The sequence below is a fragment of the Peromyscus maniculatus genome, chromosome 7 (assembly GCF_049852395.1).
Source record: "Peromyscus maniculatus bairdii isolate BWxNUB_F1_BW_parent chromosome 7, HU_Pman_BW_mat_3.1, whole genome shotgun sequence".
In the NCBI taxonomy this organism is placed as follows: Eukaryota; Metazoa; Chordata; class Mammalia; order Rodentia; family Cricetidae; genus Peromyscus; species Peromyscus maniculatus.
The window spans coordinates 15976551-16002737 of NC_134858.1; the positions used below are offsets into that span (position 1 = coordinate 15976551).

Below are 26187 nucleotides of genomic sequence, written 5' to 3' on the forward strand. Positions count from 1 at the left end.
CTGAACATTTATGCCCCAAACACAAGGGCACCCACATATGTAAAAGAAACATTACTAAAGCTTAAACCACATATAAAACCCCACACATTAATAGTGGGAGAGCTCAACACCCCACTTTCACCACTGGACAGATCTCCCAAATCGAAACTTAACAGAGAAATAAAGGACTTAAGTGATGTCATGACCCAATTGGACCTAATAGATAACTACAGAATATTCCATCCTAACAAGAAAGAATGAATATACATTCTTCTCAGCACCCCATGGAACTTTCTCTAAAATCGACCACATACTTGGGCACAAAGCAAATCTCAACAGATACAAAACAATTAGAATAACCTCCTGTGTTCTATCAGACCACCATGGTTTAAAGTTAGATTTCAACAACAACAAAAACTACAGAAAACCTACAATCTCATGGAAACTGAATAATGCTCAACTGATTCACCAATGGGTTAAGGAAGAAATAAAGAAAGAAATTAAAGACTTCCTAGAGATCAATGAAAATGAAGATACCACATACCCAAACTTATGGGACACTATGAAAGCAGTGCTAAGAGGGAAATTCATAGCACTAAATGCCCACATAAAGAAGTTGGAGAAATCTCACACTAGTGACTTAACAGCACACCTGAAAGCTCTAGAACAAGAAGAAGCAAAGTCTCCCAGGAAGAATAGACGCCAGGAAATTATCAAAGTGAGAGGTGAAATTAATAAATTAGAAACTAAGAGAATAATACAAAAATTAATGAAACAAAGAGTTGGTTCTTTGAGAAAATCAACAAGATAGATAAGCCCTTATCCAAACTAACCAAAAGACAGAGAGAGAGAATCCAAATCAACAAAATCAGAAATGAAAAGGGGGGCATAACAACAGACATTGAGGAAATCCAGAGAATTATAAGGTCATATTTCGAAAAACTCTATTCCACAAAACTGGAAAACCTAAAAGAAATGGACATTTTTCTGGATAAGTACCACATACCGAAGTTAAATCAAGTCCAGATAAACTATTTAAATAGCCCAATAACCCCTAAGGAAATAGAAACAGTCATTAAAAGTCTCCCAACCAAAAAAAGCCCAGGACCAGATGGTTTCAGCGCAGAATTCTACCAGATCTTCAAAGAAGAGTTAATTCCAATGCTCTCTAAATTGTTTCACATAATAGAAACAGAAGGAACATTACCAAACTCCTTCTATGAGGCTACAATTACACTGATTCCTAAACCAAACAAGGATACAACAAAGAAAGAGAACTACAGACCGATCTCCCTCATGAACATTGATGCAAAAATACTCAATAAAATACTGGCAAACAGACTCCAAGAACACATCAGAACAATTATCTACCATGATCAAGTAGGCTTCATCCCAGGGATGCAAGGGTGGTTCAACATACGAAAGTCCATCAACGTAATACACCATATAAACAAACTCAAAGAAAAAAACCACATGATCATCTCACTAGATGCAGAAAAGGCATTTGACAAAATCCAACACCCCTTCATGATAAAAGTCTTGGAGCGATCAGGAATACAGGGAACATACCTAAACATAATAAAGGCAATATATAGCAAACCAACAGCCAACATCAAATTAAATGGAGAGAAACTCAAAGCAATTCCACTAAAATCAGGAACGAGGCAAGGCTGTCCACTCTCCCCATACTTATTCAATATAGTACTTGAAGTTCTAGCCAGAGCAATAAGACAACATAAGGAGATTAAGGGGATACAAATTGGAAAGGAAGAAGTCAAGCTTTCCCTATTTGCAGATGACATGATAGTATACTTGAGTGACCCCAAAGATTCCACCCAGGAATTGATAAAGCTTATAAACACCTTCAGCAACTTAGCAGGATACAAGATCAACTCAAAAAAATCAGTAGCCCTCCTATATACAATGGACAAAGAAGCTGAGAAGACAATTATAGATACATCACCCTTTACAATAGCCAAAAATGACATAAAATACCTTGGGGTAACACTAACCAAGCAAGTGAAGGACCTATATGACAAGAACTTTAAGTCCCTGAAAAAAGAAATTGAAGAAGATGTCAGAAAATGGAAAGATCTCCCATGCTCATGGATAGGCAGGGTTAACATAGTAAAAATGGCAATCTTACCAAAAGCAATCTACAGATTCAATGCAATCCCCATCAAAATACCAACACAATTCTTCACAGACCTGGAAAGAATAATACTCAACTTCATATGGAAAAACAAAAAACCCAGGATAGCTAAAAGAAACCTGTACAATAAAACAACTTCTGGAGGCATCACAATCCCTGACTTTAAGCTCTACTATAGAGCTACAGTAATAAAAACAGCTTGGTATTGGCATAAAAACCGACATGTGGACTAATGGAATCAAATTGAAGACCCTGACATTAACCCACACACCTATGGACATATAATTTTTGACAAAGAAGCCAAAAGTGTACAATGGAAAAAAGAAAGCATCTTCAACAAATGGTGCTGGCATAACTGGATATCAACGTGTAGAAGGCTGCAAATAGATCCATATCTGTCACTGTGCACAAAACTTAAGTCCAAGTGGATAAAAGACCTCAACATAAATCCAGCTACTCTAAACCTGCTAGAAGAGAAAGTAGGAAGTAGTCTTGATCGCATTGGCATAGGAGATCACTTCCTAAATATAACACCAGTAGCACAGACACTGAGACAATCAATCATTGGGACCTCTTGAAACTGAGAAGCTTTTGTAGAGCAAAGGATACGGTCAACAAGGCAAAGCGACAGCCTACAGAATGGGAAAAGATCTTCACCAACCCCACATGTGACAGAGGACTGATATCCAGAATATATAAGGAACTCAAGAAATTAGACATCAAAACAATCAACAGTCCAACTGAGAAATGGGCTTTAGAACTAAACAGAGAATTCTCAACAGAGGAAACTCAAATGGCTAAAAGATATTTAAGGAATTGCTCAACATCCCTAATCATCAGGGAAATGCAAATCAAAACAACTCTGAGATACCACCTTATGCCTGTCAGAGTGGCTAAGATCAAAAACACTGAAGACACTTTATGCTGGAGAGGCTGTGGAAGTAGGGGAACTCTCCTCCACTGCTGGTGGGAATGCAAGCTTGTACAACCACTTTGGAAATCAATATGGCGCTTTCTTAGAAAATTGGGAATCAATCTCCCCCAAGATCCAGCTATACCACTTTTGGGCATATACCCAAGAAATGCTCAATCATACCACAAGAGCACTTGCTCAGCTATGTTCATATCAGCATTGTTTGTAATAGCCAAAACCTGGAAACAACCTAGATGCCCTTCAACTGAAGAATAAATAAATAAATTGTTGCACATATACACAATGGAATACTACTCAGCAGAGAAAAACAATGGCATCATATGGTTTGCAGACAAATGGATCGATCTAGAAAAAAATCATCCTGAGTGAGGTGACCCAGACTCAGAAAGACAAATATGGTATGTACTCACTCATAGGAAGATGCTAGATGTGGAACAAGGATGACTGGACTGCTACTCACATCACCAGTGAGGCTACCTGGAAAACGAGACCCCAAAAAAAACACGGAGAAATGGATGAGATCTACATGAACAGCCTGGTCATGAGTGGGAACAATGAAGGGCGACGGTCGAGGGAAAGAGAGTGGGAGATCCTAGCTGGATCAAGAAAAGAGAGGGAGAACAAGAAATAGGAGACCATGTTAAATGAAGACCACATGAGAAGGGGAGGAAGCAGAGAGCTAGGGAGGCCCACAGAGATCCACAAAGATACCCCCACAAAAGACTGCTGGCAATGGTCGCGAGAAGGCAGGAACTGACCTACTCTGGTGATGGGATGGCCAGACACCCTGTTAGTTGTGCCATAAACCCCATCCAAGGAAGGTCTGAGGAATCTGGATGCAGACATCCACGGCTGGGCCCCTGGTGGAGCACTGGGATTCTAATTAGTGAGAAAGAAGAGGGTTTATATGAGCGAGAATTGTTGAAGCCAAGGTTGGATCAAGCACAGGGACAAATAACCAAATGAATGGAAGCACAGGATCTATGAACCAAAGGCTGAGGGGCCCCCAACTGGATCAGGCCCCCTGAACGGGTGAGACAGTCATTTGGCTTGATCTGTTTGGGAGGCAGCTGTGTGTTGGTGCCGGGTCCTGGGCTCGTTGCATGAGTTGGCTGTTTGAATCCTGGGACCTATGCAGGGACGCTTGGCTCGGTCTGGGAGGGGGGGACTGGACCTGGCTGGACTGAGTCTACCAGGTCGATCCCGGTCCTCCGGGGAGACCTTGATCTGGAGGAGGTGGGAATGAGGGGTGGGGTGGGGGGAGGGGGAGGGGGGCAAGAGTGGGAGAACAGGAGAATCTGTGGCTATTATGTTGAACTAAATGATGTTGTAAAATAAATTTACTAAAAAATAAAAAAATGAAAAAAAAAGAAAACATACCTAATATGACAAGTTCAATTGTAATGACTACTAACTTTCATTTCTTTATATCCAAATAATTGGTAATAATAACTTTCAAGGATTAGCAAATTGCATTACATTGTCAAATGGACTGTATAGGTACAATATCTTGAACAAGATTAGAAATATATGTATAATATTTTCTAGCAAAATCAATCTCAAATTTGTATTAATATACATAATTTGTATACAATATACATAAATTGAATCCTACATAAAATATTTAAAATTAGCAGTTGTTTTCTATAGGTAGATTCAATAATTTACCTTTTTATCTTATCATATCTATATAAATCAATCTCAAATTTGTAGCAATATATATATAATTTGTATACAATATACAAAAATCCAATCCAATGTAAAATATTTAAAACTAGTAGTTGCCTTTAAAAGTAGATTCAATAATCTACCTTTTTATCTGTATCGTACCTATATCCTCTCTTTTTTCTTTTCAGAGTAGATTCAATAATCTACCCTTTATTTGATCATTTCTATATCTTTTTTTCAGAGTAGATTCAATAATTTACCTCTTCTCTATATCCTCTTTTTTCTTTTGTTTCCAAACAAGAACCTTAAATCTAATCTTCATTGTTTAGCCTTTTTCCTGACCATTAACAATAACAACTTGTAACCAACCATCTTAAACAATGACAATTTTCCAAATCTCACTGAAAGACCAAACCACCCACCCTACCTCTTGGGAATGTGTGAGAATGGAGTGTCGTGATTTTTTCTAGATCCATCTATTTGCCTGCAAACCTCATGGTGTCATTATTTTTTTCTGCTGAGTAGTATTCCATTGTGTATATGTACCACATTTTATTTATCCATTCTTCAGTTGAAGGGCATCTAGGTTGTTTCCAGGTTCTGGTTATTACAACGAACGCTGCTATAAACATAGCTGAGCAGGTACCCTTGTAGTATGATTGAGCATTCCTTGGGTATATGCCCAAGAGTGGTATAGCTGGATCTTGGGGGAGATTGATTCCCAATTTTCTAAGAAAGCGCTATATTGATTTCCAAGGTGGTTGTACAAGCTTGCATTCCCACCAGCAGTGGAGGAGAGTTCCCCTAGCTCCACATCCTCTGACCTACTGTGGTGATAGGATGGCCAAACACCCTAAATGTCGTGCTAGAAACCCCATCCAATGACTGAGGGAACTGGATGCAGAGATCCACGGCCAGTCCCCAGGTGGAGCTCCAGGAGTCCAATTGGCGAGAAAGAGGAGGGTTCATATGAGCGAGAATTGTTGAGACCAAGGTTGGAAAAAACACAGCGACAAATAGCCAAACAAATAGAAACACATGAACTATGAACCAATAGCTGAGGAGCCGCCAACTGGATCAGGCCCTCTGGATCAGTGAGACAGTTGATTAGCTTGATCTGTTTGGGAGGCATCCAGGCAGTGGGACAAGGTCCTGTTCTCAGTGCATGAGCTGGCTGTTTGGAACCTGAGGCTTATCCAGGGACACTTGGCTCAGTCTGGGAGGAGGGAACGGGACCTGCCTGGACTGAATCTACCAGGTTGAACTCAATCCTCAGGGGAATCTTTGCCCTGGAGGAGATGGGAATGGGGGTTGGGCTAGAGGGAAGGCGGGGGGGGGGGGGCGGGCGGGGGAGGGAGCTAGGGAATCCATAAAATATGTAAAATTAAATTAAATTATAAAATAAAAATAGAAAAAAATTAAAAAAAAACAAAAAAAAAAGATTATTGAACATGCCTCATTGGATTTAACCCTGAAATGGAAGGATGGTTCAACATATGAAAGTCAATAAATGTAATAAACCCATAAATGGACTTATAGATAAAAATCACATGATCGTCCAAGTAGATTAAGTAAAACCCTTTGATAAAATTCAATATGCATTTATGATGAATCCTAGAGAGCATAGCACTAGAGTCAACCTATCTCAACACAATAAAATGAAAAATGAGAAATCTATAGCTACCAATATGATAAATGGGAAAAATCTTGAAGCAATCTATTGGAGTCAAGAATGAGATAGAGATACCTAGTATCCCTACTCTTTTTCAGTAATGTACTCAATGTACTAGCTGAGCAATAAGGCAAGAGAAAGAAATTCAAAGAACGCAAATATGGAAAGAAGTCAAACTATCCATATTTTCAGATTATATGATATTATACATTAGGAATCCCAAAATTCTGCCACAAACCCTCTATGAATGATGAAACTTCAGCAATGTACCAGGATATAAAATAAACTTGCACAAATAGATAGCTTTCCTAAATACCATCAAGAAACATACAGAGAAAGAGATCATAGACAAACTCTCATTCACAATAGCCTCAAAGAAAATAAAATGTCTAGTACTAAATCTAACTGAGGAAGTGAGGACCTCTACAATGAAAACTTTAAACCTCTATAGAAAGAGATAAAGACATTAAAATGTAAATACAGAGTCCAGAATGCTAATCATTACACCAGGAGGCCACCATGAGAACATGGCCCACAAAATCAGCTAAGCAAGGCAGGCTCACAAGGGCTCACAGAGACTGAAGCAGCAGTCACAGAGCCTGCATGGGTCCCTGTTAGGTCTTCTGCAAAGATGTTGTTGTTCCTTAGCTTAGGGTTTTGGCAGGACTCCTAACAATGGGAGTGGAGTGTCTCTGACTCTTTTTCCTGCTCTTGGGATCCCTTTCCTCCTACTGGGTTGCCCCATCCAGCCTTGATATAAGTCTTTGTGTTTACTCTTATTGCATCTTGTTATGCTGTGTTCAGTTGATGTCCCTGGGAGGTCTGCTCTTTCTGAAGGGAAAGAGAGGAGCAATGGCTCTAGGAGAGAAGGGAAGTGGGGTGGGGGCGCTGGAAAGAATGGAGGGAGAGGAAGATGTGGTCAGGACATATTGTATGAGAGAAGAATAAATAAAAAAGAAAATGGAAATACATCTGATGATCATGCATTAATGGAATTAACATTTTGAAAATGAACATTCTATCAAAAGCTATATACAGATTCAGTGCAATCTCAATCAAAATCCCCATCTTATTTTTCACAGAAATATCAAAACACTATCCTAAAATTCAAATTAAAGAACAAAACAACAAGGATAGTCAAAACAATCCTGAGCAAAAATAGCAATGCTGGAGAGATTAGCATTCCATATCTTAAGAAATATTATAGAGTAGAGATAATAAAAAATAACATATAATTGCACTAAAACAGACACAGAGGCCAGTGAAACAAAATTGAAGATCTAAACAGAAACATATGTAACTTCACTAACTTAATATTTTACAAATATACCAAAAACATACCTTGTGTGGGAAAAAAAACATTTTTAAAAAATGATGCTGGGAAAACTAAATTTCCACATGAAGAATGAAATGTGACCTTTATTAATTACCTTGCAAAACTAATTTCTAATGGATAGAAGATCTAAATGTAAAAACTTAAACATTAAAATTGCTAGAAGTAAACATAGGCCATATCCACATGATAAAGGTGTATGGAAGGACTTTCTGAATAGAATTCCATTTCTTCAAAGAAATAAGGCCAAGAATTGAGAAGTGGGACTTCATAAAACTAAAAGGTTTCTGCACAGCTAAAGAAAATTGTGAAGAAGCCCATGTACCTGGAGTCTTTGAAAACTATACATTTGACAAAGGATTAATATCCAGAATATACAGAGAACTCAAAAAACAAAGAGTGAAAAATACAAATGATCTGTTAAAAAATGGTCCTGGACCTGAAAAGAGAGAGAGGATGAACTCCAAAATATATAAAGAACTATAGAACTAGACATCAAAATAACAAACAATCCAATTAAAAATATGTCATAGAGCAAAACAGATAATTCTCAACAGATGAAACTCAAATGACTGAAAGACATTAACAGAATTCCTCAACATCCTTAGTCATAAGGGAAATGAAAATACATGTCAGAATGGCTAGGATAAAAAAATGATGGCAGCTTATGTTGGAGAGGATGTGGAGCCAGGGGAAACACTCCTCCACTGTTGGTGGAAATGCAAACTTGTACAGCCACTTTGGGAATCATCCAAGTGACTTCTCAGAAAATTGCGAATCAATCTACCTCAAGACCCAATGATAGCACTCTTAGGCATATACTCAAGGAATGCCCAATTATACTACAAGGACACTTGCTCAACTATGTTCATAGCAGCATTATTCATAATAGCCAGAACCTAGAAACAACCTAGATGCTCCTCAAGTGAAGAATGGCTAAAGAAAATGTGATGCATATGCACAGTGGAGTATTACTCAGCTGTTAAAAAAACTAATGACATCATGAAATTTGCAGGGAAATGGATGGAACTATAAAACATCATCCTGAATGAGGTAACCCAGACTCAGAAAGACAACCCCGGTATGTACTCACTCACAAGTAGGTACTAGATGTAAAGCAAAGAGTAACCACACTACAACCCAGAGTTCTAGAGAAGCTAGGTAACAAGAAGGACCCTGAGAGGGACACATGGATTGCCTTGAAAAAGGTAAATAGATTAGCTCTCCATAAGTAAACAGGGGGCAAGTGGAGCAATAGATGGGAGGGGATGGGGGATGAGGACATGAGGGAACAGGATAGTCAAGCTGGGGGCAGATGGAGTAGAAGAGCAATGAAAGAGATATTTTTATAGAGGGAGACATTATGAGGTTAGGGGAAAACCTGGTGCTAGGGAAATTCCCAGAAATGCACAAGGATGACCCAGCCTATACTACTATCAATATTGGAGACGGTACCTGAACTGGCCTACCCCAGTAATCAGATTGGTGAATACTCTAACTATCATCATAGAGCTTTCATCCAGTAACTTATAGAAGCAGATGCGCAGAGATCCACAGTAAAACACCAGCCTGAGCTCTGGGAGTCCAGTCAAAGAGAGGGAAGAGGGATTATATGAGCAAAGGGGACCAAGATCATGATGGGAAAATCTAACGTCACAACTGAACCAAGCTTGTAGGAACTCAACTTTAGACTGATAGCTGAGGAACATGCATGGAAATGGACTAAGCCCCTACATAAGGGAGATAGTTTTACAGCTTAGAATGTTTGAGGGGCCCCTGGCAGTGGGATCAGGGTTTATTCTTGGTGTATGAGCTGGCTTTTTGGAGTCCATTACCTATGGTGGGATGCATTACTCAGCCTAGATGCAGAGGAGAGATGCTTGGCCCTGCCTCAACTGAATGTCCCAGGCTTTGCTGACTCCCCATGGGAGCCCTTGCCCTTTTGGAGGAAGGGATAGGTGGTTGGGTCCTGAGGGGTGCGGGGAGGCTAGAGAGGAGTAGGAGGAGGGATAAGTAGGGGATCTGTGATTGGTATGTAAAATGAATAAAAAAATTCTTAAATTAAAAATAAGCAATAGACATGCCAAAGTGAATGATGGAAAGCCAAGAGCCATCAACTCAAAGAACTAGAGGCTACAAAGGAATGCTGAAATTGGGAGAAATATCCTTCCCCAGGGAAAAGCACACAGATTGGTTTTCCAATACCAAGTGGACAGTCTTGGAAACAAACATTCAATAACATTATACAAACTGAGATGGTTATATTTAGGAATATATTTATATACATGTACATAATTGCATGTAATAATAAATTGTGGAAAAGTGTTCATGAATTTGAAGAGTGGAAAGGGTATATGGGAGGCTTTGGAGGGAAGAAAGGGAAGGGGAAAATGTTGTAATTATAATTTCAAAAAATACAGAAAGAACGTATGATAAGTGTGGTAAGAACACATCAAATACATTCACAAAACTGTCAAAGAATAAATTTTATTATTAAAACAAATTTATGTGCAAATTTCTAAATCAGACAGAATAAGGAATTGTTTTCATCCATGGCATTGTAGAAAATAAATTATTAACTAAATCTTTAAAGATTGTTCAAGAAATATAACAAAGAGAGGTTATCTCTGAAATCTCCATAGAAATTGTTTTCCTGAGAACATCCTTGCAAAACTTAAGATAAAATTAAATACTTTTTGTACTTTGTACTTACAAAAAATAAGTTCAACTTTCCCAGTCAATACAAATACAGACACAAAAGTGTCTGAAAATTACTCCTTATAATCTTATTTGTGTATCAAGGGAGCTAAAGTAATTAGACCCTGGAAAGATAATAGAACAAGTTTTTTTAATGAGGAGCTCTGGTAATTCAACCATTAAGATGCTAGAAACTTTAAATATAGTCCTGTTGCTCTTCACCTATAATTATACAAAAGCAGACTCTTGGGTCAAAAAAAAAAACATATGAGATTCCAAACCACACACCATCAAGATGTGATAGACGTCGTTGTGTCCTGTTGAAGATACATGGATTAAAGAAATAGGAAGCAAAAGTGAGTGCTGGGCTTTCCCTCTAGAAGAAGAACAATGTGCCAGAATCACTTGGGCTCTGAAGGTGAAGTACCAGAACTTTGAAGACCTTTAGTCTTTACAGATTCCAGTCTTTGCATATGATTCTGCTTCTTTCCTTATTCCTTGGGATCTAGAGATTATTTTCTACATGGTCTCCAATTCTTGTACACTTTTCCTTGAGTTGGAGTCTCTCAACAGATTTCTTGCATCCACTTATTTACTCATTAGTTATTCTGTTATGTACCAGATATTATCTGTCTTGTTAGGATTTTATTGAATTTTCTCTTATATTATATAAGTATTTCACTGGAATTTTTTAATTGGTTGTGCTATACCCTAAGTAACATTACTAACAATGTAATTACTTATGAGGCACAACACTCAATGAAATTTGTTCCTTTTCATATTGACAGTCTCCTAAAATGAATCCAACAATATCGTATGATTGAAATAGGACAAGGCTAAATTTACATGTAAATGAGCTCAAAATGCAGTCTAGCATTGTGATATCCAGTTGACTGTGCATTGGATTGGGTAATAATCCTTGGTTTGCTTACTGATATATTTAACCTGAACAGAAAACACAATTGCTTTTAATTTTTCTCAGTTACATTCTTTTTGTAATTGTAGGTATGATTTATTCTCACTTTCTACTATAGTGAATTATATTTACCAACATCTTATGTTGATTAGTCTTATATTCTCATAATTAGTATCACTTGTTCATATTGTTCAAAACAATACACTATTCAGTTCTGTCTTCATTTGAGGGTATAACAGACTTAAATTTTCCTTTTGCTATATAGGTGTGGGTCAACATCTTTAATATATCTTCAACATTTGAATTTGTTTGGCCCTTACCCTGTGACAGAACCCATATAAGTCTTTGTAAATAAAATGATGAGGGGAACTATGACACCCTCAGACCTACAGAACACATGAGAGGGGCATTAAGGAAGAACAGAGAAATTTCCAAACACACTGTCCTTCCTGCCCATCACTATCTGCTTTAAATCAGTGACTTCTCAAGATCCTCTTAAATCAGCTCACCCACATATACAGCAAATTCCCATTCTGTTCTTTCTATACACATTTCTTTTTCTCTGCTTCTTCTGATGAGTAACTCCCAACTATTTCATCTCAGCTAAAATACTTCTAACTCGAAGAAACCTTTTCATCCATTTTCTCACAATAGCTTACCATTAAATGATATTTTTCTGACTTAAATTTCATTTAATGTTGATTTTAATATCATGAAATTTCTAAACATTTACTTCCAGTAATCACATTTTGCCTTAATACTTTAAAATATTCTTCTTTATGAGAAGCCTTTATTATGTTTATCAAATATACCAAACATATTTTTCATTAACTGCTGATTTCATGTCCATTCATGATGATGTATGCTTGGACACAAACTCTCACATATGCATTTGATTTTTTTTTGTTGTGGTAGTATTATTTTGTGTTTTTAAAATTTAGACCAAATATTTTATTTGTCAAGGAAGAGCATATCAGGCATTATCTGACCAAAGAATTCATAAGTAGATTCACTAATTAGGAGGCCCGCACTTTTCTGAAAAGAAAGGAAAAGGAGTAGATGTGGGTAAGAGGGGAAGTTGGGGTTTGGGATTGGGGAGAGAGGAGGGAAAGAAATGAAACTGTAATTTGGCTGACAATAATTAATTAGTTAATTAATAAAAAGGCAATTAAAATATTGAAAAAAGAAATTTTGTCATAAGCCAAAGACACAACAAACCTGGTGTGTGTGTGTGTGTGTGTGTGTGTGTGTGTGTGTGTGTGTGCGCGCGTGCGCGCACGCGTGCTTGTGTGTTAACTAGAATTCCACATTGGACAGATTCCACATTTTAAAATATTGACAAATTATAGGCCATAAAAACAATTACTACCAAGTTCTGAACAACAGTTCATAATATGGAATACCAAATGTATGTCACAGAAGCAAGTGTAGATAACTGCATCATGGCCTTGTTAATTTTTTTTCAATTCTACTGTATACTGTCTATTTACTGCTCCTAATGAAGAGGCCAGGTATTTGTATCTAAATCAGCTTAAGCAACTTTTCAAGGATCACACACATGATAAGAGGGAGAACCAAAATTAGGTTTCAAAAAGTTTTAGTAAAGAATGCAATTTCTAAAACAATCACTATTCTGTTATTAGGGGCTATCATACACAAAATAATTATCAAAAGTAATACATACCACAAACAATAATTAAATATATCATTTATTGACCCCAATGCATTCAACAGCATTTAAGTCTCATGAAAATTAAAACAAGTATTTAGAAAAATAGTCAATATTTAGTTTAAACAAGTCTTCAACTCTGAGTTGAAGATTGAAAAGAGAGCAATTCTCAACCTATGGCTCATGACCCCCTTGGGGGTTCCATATCAGATAGTCTGCGTATCAGATATGTACATTAAAATCCATGTCAGTAGCAAAAGTATATTTATGGAATAGCAACTAAGTAATTTTATGGTTGGAGGTCACCACAATATAAAGAACTGTGTTAAAGGGTCATAGCATTGGGAAGATTGAGAACCACTGGAATAGAGAATAAATTCATATTTTATTACTATTTTAGACCTATTAAAAATGGAGAAGTATGGGTATTTTAAAAATATTAATGAAATATATTTTAATGTTATACAATAATTATAATAAAAACTAAACAAGCTTATGGACACAAGCTAAGGAGGAATTCATAAAGGTTCCTCAATGAAAAACCAAAAGAGATTTCTCCTACATTTAACAAAAGATTATTATGAGCATTTAATAGTTAAATAAACTAAGTCTTGAAAAAGGTGAGTGGAAGGAAACCTCAGGAGTGAAAAACATCTGTAGAAGTATGAAGTGATTTCTTCCTGGGGTTCACCTGGATGTTTGCTGAACTTTTGCCTCTTTATAAAGGAAAGAAGCCTCTGGCATGGAAGGAGAAAACCACACAGAAGTATTACAATTCCTCCTGCTTGGACTCTCTGATGATCCACAAGTGCAGCTCCCCCTCTTTGGAATGTTCTTATCCATGTATCTGGTCACTGTGCTTGGGAACCTGCTCATCATTCTGGCTGCCAGCTCTGATTCTCACCTCCACACCCCCATGTACTTCTTTCTCTCCAACCTGTCTTTTGTGGACATCTGTTTTACCTCTACTACTGTCCCAAAGATGCTTGTGAACATTCAGGCACAGAGCAAAGACATCTCGTATTTACAGTGTCTCATTCAGGCATATTTCTTTATGGTTTTTGCTGGAATGGATAACCTCCTTATAAGTATAATGGCATTTGACCGCTTTGTGGCCATTTGTCACCCCCTAAATTACACAACCATTAGGAACTCTCAATTCATCAGCCTCCTAGTTCTGATTTCATGGATCATAGTTTTAACAGTCTCCCTGGTTCATGTTCTACTAATAAAGTGGTTAACCTTCTCCAGAGTCACTGAAATACCTCATTTCTTCTGTGAGATAACTCAGATCCTTAAGGTAGCCAGCTCTGATACTTTCATTAATAACATCACTGTGTATGTGGCTACTGCCTTACTAGGTGTGTTTCCAGCCGCTGGCATCCTCTTTTCTTACTTTCAGATTGTCTCCTCTTTGTTGAAATTGTCCTCAATTGCAAGCAAATTTAAAGCCTTTTCCACCTGTGGATCTCACCTCTGTGTGGTCTGCTTGTTCTATGGAACAACACTTGGTGTTTACCTCAGTTCTGCTGTAACCCACTCTTCCCATGGTAGCACTGTAGCCTCAGTGATGTACACTGTGGTCACCCCCATGCTCAACCCCTTCATCTATAGTCTGAGGAACAAGGATGTGAAGGGGGCTCTAGGAAGACTAATCAAAGCAGGCTCTCCTTGATGGATCAATGACAAAACAACTAAGGGCATATTACAGCTACTTAGATAAATGCTATAAATTTCAATATTATACTCATCTATGAAATGTTGCATATGTGATTTTCAGTTTTAAGAGAGTGATCAGTTTGTGTATGTTTATATATATTCCCCTTATGTCACTGCTATAGACATTTCTCATGAAATAGTAAGACATAAATATTCGCATTTTGGTCACTTTTATTAAGTTTCCTTGTTTCTGAGATTCAAATATACTTAAAACATTTCCACATTCTTTGTTTCATCCAAACTTTCCTATATACTCCTTCTTGTTCTCTTTCAGTTTTAAAGACTCTTTCCCATTAATTGTTGTTACACACACATATGTATACATATATATTCCTAAGTATATAAATAAAGTCTGCTTTTTCACATAATGGTACTTGCATATGTATATGCATATTTAAAGGGCTGACAATTTGGCATTGGGTAACCAATTGATGACTTAGTCCGTAGGGAAGACTATTCCTCATTATCTCAGCATTATTGAGTTGCCTGAAGTTCTTTGTGTAGGATTGAGGCCTCCTTTGCCTACACCCACCATCCTTAATATATCTATTAGTACAGTATTTGTTCTGCTCATGTTTAGGCAGTCATATTGGTGAGACTTTATGGGTGTAGATTTTGATATTTCCAGGAGACACAATCTCACAGCAAACTTCCTATTCTTTTGATGCTTAAAATCTTCCACCCCATCTCCTTCACTGATTTCTTAGGAACCTTAGGTTCAAGAGATATGTTGTTGACATGTCTACTGGGAATGGGCTCCACAACTCTACATGTTGATTGGTTGTGGTTTGTGTAATGGTTTACATCTTTTACAAGGGCAACTGCCTTGATGAGGAGTGGGGCCTAGGCTTAACTGTGCATAAAGAGACAAATATTTATCCCCGACTTCCCTTCTGGAACAGATGTGATTATCCGGGCCTAGCCCGGACCCCATTCCTGGGCACCAGCCACTCTGGGGAAGACCTGCCCACCTTAGCCCCAGGTTCTGGCTACGGGGCAGGTCCCCTTCTAGACCCATCAGGAAGGATCCCCTTCTCCAAGCTCTCCAGCAGCCCCTGCAATCTCCACGCCCTGCCCCCATGGCCATCCGCCCGAGACCCCAGCCAGCCACTTCCTGGGACTTAGAGACCAGCCCCCAGCTCCCATCCTGCCCTGGACTTTCCTTCTGGACAAGAGCACCCATCTTACCCCAGACTTCCTGTCTGGACAAAAGCTCCCATCCTGCCCCAGACTTCCCATCCAGATAAGAGTTTCCATCCTGCTCCGGAGTTCCCATTTGGACAAGAGAGCTCCCATCTGGACAAGAGAGAGAGAGACTTCCTGAATCTGTCAGCTCTGTCTGAACCAAGTGCGCTGATAAGACCAAGAATGAACCACAAGGAGATGGGCAGACATCAAGGCAGAAGTACATACAACAAAATGAAGAGCAATACAGCATCACCAGAACCTAGCCTGCCTCGATGGAGACCTGAACATCAAAAATTGGAAGAAGCAGAAGAAAACAGCCTTATGAATGACATCATGAAGAAGGTAGAGGCTTGTGTAGAAGAAAAGACAAAAAAAATGGGAAGAATGCTATAAACAACTAGAGGAAAGGGCAAACAAATTAGAAGAAAACAATAAAGTCCTGGAAGAAAACAATAAAGTACTGAAAGAAAATCATGAAAAAGCAATGAAACAAATAAAGGAAACAGTCCAAGACCTGAAAAGGGAAATAGAAAAAATGAAGAAGACACAAAGAGAGTTCCCTGCTGGAAATAGAAAATCTGAGCAAAAGATTGGGAACTTCAGATGCAAGTATAACCAACAGAATGCAAGAGATGGAAGAGAGGATCTCTGGCATTGAAGATACAGTAGAAGAAATAGTTTCATCAGTCAAAGAAAACACTAAAGCCAACAAAGTCATGAACCAAAATGTCCAAGAAATTTGGGACACCATGAAAAGAGCAAACCTACAAATAATAGGGATAGAGGAAGGAGAAGGATACCAAATGAAAGGTACAGAAAATATATTCAACAAAATCATAGAAGAAAACTTTCCCAACTTAAAGAAGGAAATACCTAAGATACAAGAAGCCTATAGAACACCAAACAGACTAGACCCAAAAAAAAAGTCCCCTTGCCACATAATAATTAAACAACTAAATGCACAGAATAAAGAAAGAATATTAAGAGCAGCAAAGGAAAAAGGCCAAGTGACCTATAAAGGCAAACCCATCAGAATAACACCCGATTTCTCAATGGAGACTTTGAAAGACAGAAGGGCCTGGACAGATGTAATGCAGACACTAAGAGACCATGGATATCAGCCCAGACTAATATGCCCAGCAAAACTTTCAATCATCATAGACAGAATGAACAAGACATTCCAAGAAAAACTAGATATAAGCAATACTTATCCACAAACCCAGCCCTACAGAAAGCACTAGAAGGAAAATTCCAATCAAAGGAAGTCAGATACACCCTCAAAAACACAGGCAATAGATAAAGCCACAGCAGTAATCCCCAAAGAAGAGAAGTACACAGACACTACCACCAAAAAAAAACAGGGATGAACAATCACTGGTCATTAATATCCCTTAATATCAATGGACTTGATTCAACTATAAAAAGACATAGGCTTACAGAATGGATACAAAAGCAGGACCCATCTTTCTGCTGCATACAAGAAACACATCTCAAATTCAAAGACAGACACTACCTAAGAATAAAAGGCTGGGAAAAGACTTTCCAATCAAATGGTCTTAAAAAAACAAACGGGTGTAGCCATCCTGATATCCAACGAAATAGACTTCAAACTAAAATCAATCAAAAGAGATCAAGAAGGGCATTACATACTCATCACAGGAAAGATTCACCAAGATGAAGTTTCAATTCTGAATATTTATGCCCCAAACACAAGGGCACCCACATATGTAAAAGAAACATTACTAAAGCTTAAACCACATATAAAACCCCACACATTAATAGTGGGAGATCTCAACACCCCACTTTCACCACAGGACAGATTTCCCAAATCGAAACTTAACAGAGAAATAAAGGACTTAACTGATGTCATGACCCAAATGGACCTAAGAGATATCTACAGAACATTCCATCCTAAAAAAAAAAAAAAAAAAAAAAAAAGAATATACCTTCTTCTCAGCACCCCATGGAACTTTCTCTAAAATCGACCACATACTTGGCCACAAAGCAAATCTCAACAGATACAAAACAATTGGAATAACCTCCTGTGTTCTATCACACCACCATGGTTTAAAGTTAGATTTCAACAACAACAAAAACTACAGAAAACCTACAATCTCATGGAAACTGAATAATGCTCAACTGAATTACCAATGGGTTAAGGAAGAAATAAAGAAAGAAATTAAAGACTTCCTAGAGATCAATGAAAATGAAGACACCACATACCCAAACTTATGGGACACTATGAAAGCAGTGCTAAGAGGGAAATTCATAGCACTAAATGCCCACATAAAGAAGTTGGAGAAATCTCACACTAGTGACTTAACAGCACACCTGAAAGCACTAGAACAAAAAGAAGTAAAGTCTCCCAGGAAGAATAGACGCCAAGAAATTATCAAAGTAAGAGGTGAAATTAATAAAATAGAAACTAAGAGAACAATACAAAAAATTAATGAAACAAAGAGTTGGTTCTTTGATAAAATCAACAAGATAAACAAGCCCTTATCCAAGCTAACCAAAAGACAGAGAGAGAGAGAATCCAAATCAACAGAATCAGAAATGAAAAGGGGGACATAACAACAGACATTGAGGAAATCCAAGAATTATCAGGTTATATTTCAAAAACCTCTACTCCACAAAACTGGAAAATCTAAAAGAAATGGACAATTTTCTGGATAGGTACCACATACCTAAGTTAAATCAAGACCAGATAAACTATTTAAATAGTCCAATAACCCCTAAGGAAATAGAAACAGTCATTAAAAGTCTCCCAACCAAAAAAATACCCAGGACCAGATGGTTTGAGCACAGAATTCTACCAGATCTTCAAAGAAGAGTTAATACCAATACTCTCTAAATTGTTCCACATAATAGAAACAGAAAGAACATTACCAAACTCCTTCTATGAGGCTACAATTACCCTGATTCCTAAAACAAACAAGGATACAACAAAGAAAGAGAACTACAGACCAATCTCCCTCATGAACATTGATGCAAAAATACTCAATAAAATACTGGCAAACAGACTCCAAGAACACATCAGAACAATTATCCACCATGATCAAGTAGGCTTCATCCCAGGGATCAAGGGTGGTTCAACATATGAAAGTCCGTCAATGTAATACACCATATAAACAAACTCAAAGAAAAAAACCACATGATCATCTCACTAGATGCAGAAAAGGCATTTGACAAAATCCAACACCCCTTCATGATAAAGGTCTTGGAGCGATCAGGAATACAGGGAACATACCTAAACATAATAAAGGCAATTTACAGCAAGCCAACAGCCAACATCAAATGAAATGGAGAGAAACTAAAAGCAATTCCACTAAAATCAGGAATGAGGCAAGGCTGACCACTGTCCCCATACTTTTTCAATATAGTACTTGAAGTTCTAGCCAGAGTAATAAGACAACATAAGGAGATTAAGGGGATATAAATTGGAAAGGAAGAAGATAAGCTTTCCCTATTTGCAGATGACATGATAGTATAATTGAGTGACCCCAAAGATTCCACCCAGGAACTGATAAAGCTTATAAACACCTTCAGCAACATAGCAGGATACAAGATCAACTCAAAAAAATCAGTAGCCCTCCTATATACAATGGACAAAGAAGCTGAGAAGGAAATCAGAGATACATCACCCTTTACAATAGCCACAAATGACATAAAATACCTTGGGGTAACACTAACCAAGCAAGTGAAGGACATATACGACAAGAACTTTAAGTCCCTGAAAAAAAGAAATTGAAGAAGATGTCAGAAAATGGAAAGATCTCCCATGCTCATGGATAGGCAGGACCAACATAGTAAAAATGGCAATTTTACCAAAAGCAATCTACAGATTCAATGCAATCCCCATCAAAATACCAACACAATTAATTCTTCACAGACCTGGAAAGAATAATATTCAACTTCATATGGAAAATCAAAAAACCCAGGATAGCCAAAAGAATCCTGTACAATAAAACAACCTCTGGAGGCATCACAGTCCCTGACTTCAAGCTCTACTATAGAGCTACAGTAATAAAAACAGCTTGGTATTGGCATAAAACCCGACATGGACCAATGGAATCGAATTGAAGACCCTGACATTAACCCACACACCTATGAACACCTAATTTTTGACAAAGAAGCCAAAAGTGTACAATGAAAAAAAGTAAGCATCTTCAACAAATGGTACTGGCATAACTGGATATCAACGTGTAGAAGGCTGCAAATAGACCCATATCTGTCACCGTACACAAAACTTAAGTCCAAGTGGATCAAGGACCTCAACAAAAATCCATCTACTCTGAACCTGCTAGAAGAGAAAGTAGGAAGTAGTCTTGATCGCATTGGCATAGGAGATCACTTCCTAAATATAACACCAGTAGCACAGACACAGAGAGAAACAATCAATCAATGGGACCTCTTGTAACTGAGAAGCTTTTGTTCTACAAAAGGATACGTAAAGGATACGGTCAACAAGGCAAAGTGACAGCCTACGGAATGGGAAAAGGTCTTCACCAGCCCATCTGACAGAGGACTGATATCCAGAATATATAAAGAGCTCAAGAAATTAGACATCAAAACGACCAGTCCAATTAACAAATGGGCTATAGAACTAAACAGAGAATTCTCAACAGAGGAAACTCAAATGACTAAAAGACATTTAAGGAATTGCTCAACATCCCTAATCATCAGGGAAATGCAAATCAAAACAACTCTGAGATACCACCTTACACCTGTCAGAATGGCTAAGATCAAAAACACTGAAGACACTTTATGCTGGAGAGGATGTGGAACTAGGGGAACTCTCCTCCACTGCTGGTGGGAATGCAAGCTTGTACAACCACTTTGGAAATCAATATGGTGCTTTCTTAGAAAATTGGGAATCAATCTCCCCCAAGATCCAGCTATACCACTCTTGGGCATATATCCAAGAAATGCTCAATCATACCACAAGAGCACTTGCTCAGCTATGTTCATATCAGCATTGTTTGTAATAGCCAGAACCTGGAAACAACCTAGATGCCCTTCAACTGAAGAATGGATAAATAAATTGTGGCACATATACACAATGGAATATTAGTCAGCAGAGAAAAACAATGACATCATGAGGTTTGCAGGCAAATGGATGGATCTAGAAAAAAATCATCCTGAGTGAGGTAACCCAGACTCAGAAAGACACATATGGTATGTACTCACTCATAGGAGGATACTAGATTATTGGTGAAATTATTTTGGCCACTCCACATAGTTAAAAGGATATTTATTTAATGGCGTAACTCACAATTTAAGTAATGGGTAGGTCGCAGGGTCTGGGGAAGGTGTATTGCAATCCAGTGGTGTTCTCCGGAGCTCTGCACAGTCCACCTTTCACCGTTCTGCGTCCCGGCACCGAGAGAGCGCACAGAGAGAGCGCTGGCCCATCCAGCTCTCAGGTCCCCAGGCGCCTCCCCTCGCCCCGCCTCATAGGCATGACAGTTGCCAGAGTCTCAATGGGGGTTGGAACTTCCAGATCCAAGCTGGAATGGCTACCCACTACATCTCCCCCTTTTTGTCTAAATAAGAAGGTTCTAAACTAATACAAGACTACATACAAAGGAATGGTTATCAAATATTGTCCAGAAATAATGAGGGATAATGACCTAGATAAGATGTAACTACAACCAATGCAAACAATATCAAGCAAGAAACACATACTAAAATCCAGAGAAGTATAGAGCATAGGTAAACGGCATGTTATAAAGATCATTCAAAGGTGTCCTATCCTAAAGAACCTGAATCTAATACTTAATATGTTCTATCTAAGATATTATATATACTAAGTTGTAACTATAACTGCTAGTCTTCAATCCCATCAAAGACCTGAGAAGGAATATAATGGTACCTGAGAAATGGTAGATGGATGCAAGCAACTTTCGGGAATCTTGCAAGAGTAGATCAAGACAGCTGGCAGCCTGGACAGTCACCTAATGTTTCTCAGCATTGTTGGTGCATTCAAATTGGCTTCAGGCCTAGAGTATCTGACAGACCATTTTCAGAAGCAGGATTTCTGAAAGACCATCTTACCCTGTCTTGGCAGAGTACAGTGGTCACTTTCCTTGCGTCCCGCTTGTCCAGAAAGGACAGCATTGCATTTGTACTGTCAGCCATCAAGGCAAGGACAGTTCTTTGCCCAGTAGGCCATTTTGTGCCAAAAAGACAAACTTCCAAATGGAAATGTCTTAGAAGCCCAACATTCTCTCGGGATCAATTGGTGCAGCCAGGAGCAATTGTGTCTCACGTCAACAGAATTCTAAGTTATTTAAATGCCATATTCTCTAGGTCTATGAAGTGTTTGAAGATTACCTGCCAATCTGACCTATGTATCTGTAAATCTGGATAACCTAACTAACGTAACTATAGAGATGACAGGCATAGGCAATTATAAATCTATAAATCTTATCTACTGAAATAACCTAAGGACTAAGGCTTCATGTAATAAGGTAAACAGTCTATAAGCAAATGTATGGTGAAGAACGATGAATTCAAAATTGTGACAATACACAAGATATTTATAACAGAGATAGGAATATATAGTGCGATATGCAATATGACAATAATCTTAAATATATATATCAATATACCGAATATCCTAAACAGAAGTAGAACATATATAAAGTATGACAGACATAAATTTACATTTGTATCAATATAAAAATGTTTCAAATAAGAGTAGAAATATATGTACATTATAACAATTATAGTTGTGTATTTGTATCAATATACAAATTATCTTAAACAGGAGTATAAAAATAGTTTACATTTGTATCAACATATAAGAATCTATAACAGTACAAATTACAGTGCAAATTATCTAAGGTTGCTATTTTACTAAGTTTGTTTACTAGTATATACAATGATTTACCATCATATCTTATACCTATCCGTTCCATTTCTTCTCCCCCGCCCACTTTTTTTTTATAATACTGAGTTAATATTTTCTTCCACCCCCAACCCTATAACCATCATCCATAACCCTGAGAATTATGAAACTTCTCCTAAGGGAGAAGGGGCGTCGTTTTCTTAGAATTGCTTCCTGACGTTTAGGGGGTGATGTTATCTCTGTTGGGTACTGTGAGAAAGCTCAGATAGTTAAATCTCAGTTAGACTAACTGTAGGTTCTGCAGCAAGTTTTAGAGTAATGGGTAAGATTGTCTGAAATTCTGGCAAGAAGTGTAGTATGATGATGATTACCATGGCATCATTCTGGATTGGGTAGAGTTGTTGTTGTTGGGGCCCCATCTTCCTTCTGGAGACTTCTGGGATTGCTATTGGAAAAACTTATTTGTTATCAAAAATGGGAGGTTTGGATTTAAAGAGGACATAACATGTAAGAAAGGATCCTGAGAAATCAAGAGTAAGCATGGAGAGACATATGCTGGGGCATTGTCTGTCTTAGTTTGTACAGGTATTCCCATGATGGCCATAACTTCTAATAGGTGTGTAATCACAGAATCAGCCTTTTCAGAACTCATAGGAGTTTCCCATTGAAATCCTGAATAGGTGTCAATGGTATGATGTACATACTTTAATCTTCCAAATTCTGAAAAATGAAACACATTCATTTGCCAAATTTCATTTCTTTGTATACCTTTTGGATTACTCCCTGCAGGTAATGGAGTTTGGTTATAGATGGAACAAGTAGGACATTTTTTCACAATATCCTTAGCCTGTTGCCAAGTGATGGAGAAATCCTTCTTCAAACCTTTGCTATTTATATGGTGTTTCTTATGACATTCTGAAGCTTCTAGCACATTACCTATTAGTAACTGATCAATCTCATCATTACCTTGTGCTAAAGGTCCTGACAGACCTGTATGGGATCTGATATGTGTTATATATATAGGATGTTCCCTTTTTCTGATGATTTCCTGCAATTGTATGAATAATGAAGTTAATTCTGTATTATCAGGAATAAATTCAGCAATTTCAATATGTAAAACAACTCTCTCTGCATATTGAGAGTCAGTGACTATATTGAGGGGTTCTGTGAAGTCCATCAGTACCATAAGAATGGCATACAGTTCTGCCTTTTGTACAGAGCTATATGGACTTTGCACCACTTTACTTAAGTCTCCTGATTTATATCCTGCTTTCCCTGATTTATTTGCATCAGTATAGAATGTGAGGACTCCAGAAATTGGCTTTTGTCGTACAATGTGAGGAAGGACCCATTCAGTCTTCTTTATGAATTCTATTCTCTTGCTTTTGGGATAGTGGTTGTTAATCTCTCCCAAAAAGTTACTGCAGGCTCTCTGCCAGTATTCATTATCTTTCCATAGTGATGAAATTTCCTCATTAGTTAATGGTACTACAATTTCTGCTGGGTCCATTCCTGTCAACTGGCGAAGTCTTAATTTACCCTTTTGAATCAAATCAGAGATCTTTTCTATATAAGTCTTTAATTTCTTATTTGGTTTACACAGTAGGAATATCCATTCCAATATAATATCTTCCCTCTGCATCAAAATACCTGTTGGGGAATGTCTGGAGGAGAATATGACAAGAATGCATTTAAGTTCTGGATCCACATGATCCACATGTGCTTCTCGAATTGTCTTTTCTACTAGAGCCAATTCCCTCTCCGCTTCGGCTGATAATTCTCTTGGACTATTTAATTCTTTGTCCCCATCTAGAGTATTAGCCAAATTTTGTAGTCCATCTTTGGGTATTCCCATGATACCCAGTAAGTTGGAAATGCTTCCTAATAACTTTTGAAAATCATTAAGAGTCTTCAATCTATCTCTTCTTAGTTGTACCTTTTGGGGTCTAATTTTTTGTAGCTCTACCTTATATCCTAAGTAATTAATAGAATCTCCTCTTTGTATTTTTTCAGGAGCAATTTGCAGTCCCCAGTGAGGCAAAACTTTTTTTACCTCTTCAAACATGCTTTCTAATGTATCTAACTTTGGATCAGCTAATAGGATATCATCCATATAGTGATAAATTATGGATTGTGGAAACTTTACATGAATTATCTCTAATGGTTTCTGCACAAAGTATTGACACAAAGTAGGGCTGTTTAACATTCCCTGTGGGAGGACCTTCCATTGATATCTCTTGACTGGCTGAGAATTATTATAATTAGGTACTGTGAAGGCAAATTTTTCTCTATCATTTTCCTGTAAGGGTATGGTAAAGAAACAGTCTTTTAAGTCAATAACTATTATGGGCCATTCTTTTGGTAGCATAGAGGGCAAGGGCATCCCAGTCTGTAGGGAGCCCATTGGCTGAATTACTTTATTAATAGCTCTCAGATCTGTCAGCATTCTCCAATTACCAGATTTTTTTTTAATAACAAATACAGGAGAATTCCAAGCGCTGGTAGATTCTTCAATGTGTTGAGCATTTAACTGCTCTTGAACCAGCTGTTCTAAAGCTTGTAGCTTCTCTTTTGTCAAAGGCCATTGTCCGACCCAGACAGGTTTATTAGTTAGCCATTTTAAAGGTAAGGCAGTTGGTACTTCTGAGAGTTCAACAACAGTCGTGCTCTGTTTGTGAACAGCCTGAATGGTTGGTGACTGATTTTTATAGCATGTTATGATATTATTCCTAGAAACATGCATTGGTCTGTATTCCTTTTCTGAAAGTGTAGGAATTTTAATCTGGGTATTCCACTGTTGTAACAGATCTCAGCCCCAAAGATTTACTGCTACATTTGCTACATATGGCTTCAACCTTCCTCTCTGTCCTTCTGGCCCTATGCATTCAACCCATCTCGAACTCTGTTTTATCTGAGATAGGGTGTTAATCCCTAACAGTTGGACATCTACCTCTTGAAGAGGCCAATTCGGATGCCATGATTTGGGTGTAATTATAGTCACATCTGCACCTGTGTCTACCAGGCCCTCCAGAACCAGGCCATTAATTCGAATTCTAAGCTTTGGTCTTTGTTCATTTATGGAAGTCTGCCAAAATATTTGTTTTATAGTGTTCTTTGTAAACTGTGATCCATCTATCAAAGCTGTTTTATCATCCATTGCATATCAGTTTTTACATTAGGCATTGGTTTATTCAGTTGTCCTGGAGAGGAATTTCTTCCACAGTGGCTGGGAATGTTCATACTACATTTGGTTTGGGGGCCTGCAAGAGGCCCCCTGAGGCATTTCCCACCAGTAAAGGGTTGCCTTGTATATCTATTTTTGATCTGCACTCACTGGTCCAATGTCAGCCTTTGCCACATCTTCTACATAATCCAGGAGGTGGTTGGGGTCTCCTATTTAGGCTATT

General features: G+C 37.9%; 1 protein-coding gene across 1 annotated transcript; it reads left to right on the forward strand.

The window, feature by feature from the left end:
* The first annotated feature begins 13744 nt into the window (after positions 1-13744).
* LOC102924984 (olfactory receptor 7D4-like) lies at positions 13745-14695 on the forward strand. The gene has a single exon (XM_016005600.2). It carries the CDS (start codon positions 13763-13765, stop codon positions 14693-14695), a length of 933 nt encoding a protein of 310 aa, XP_015861086.1. The 5' UTR covers positions 13745-13762.
* The last annotated feature ends 11492 nt before the right edge of the window (positions 14696-26187 follow it).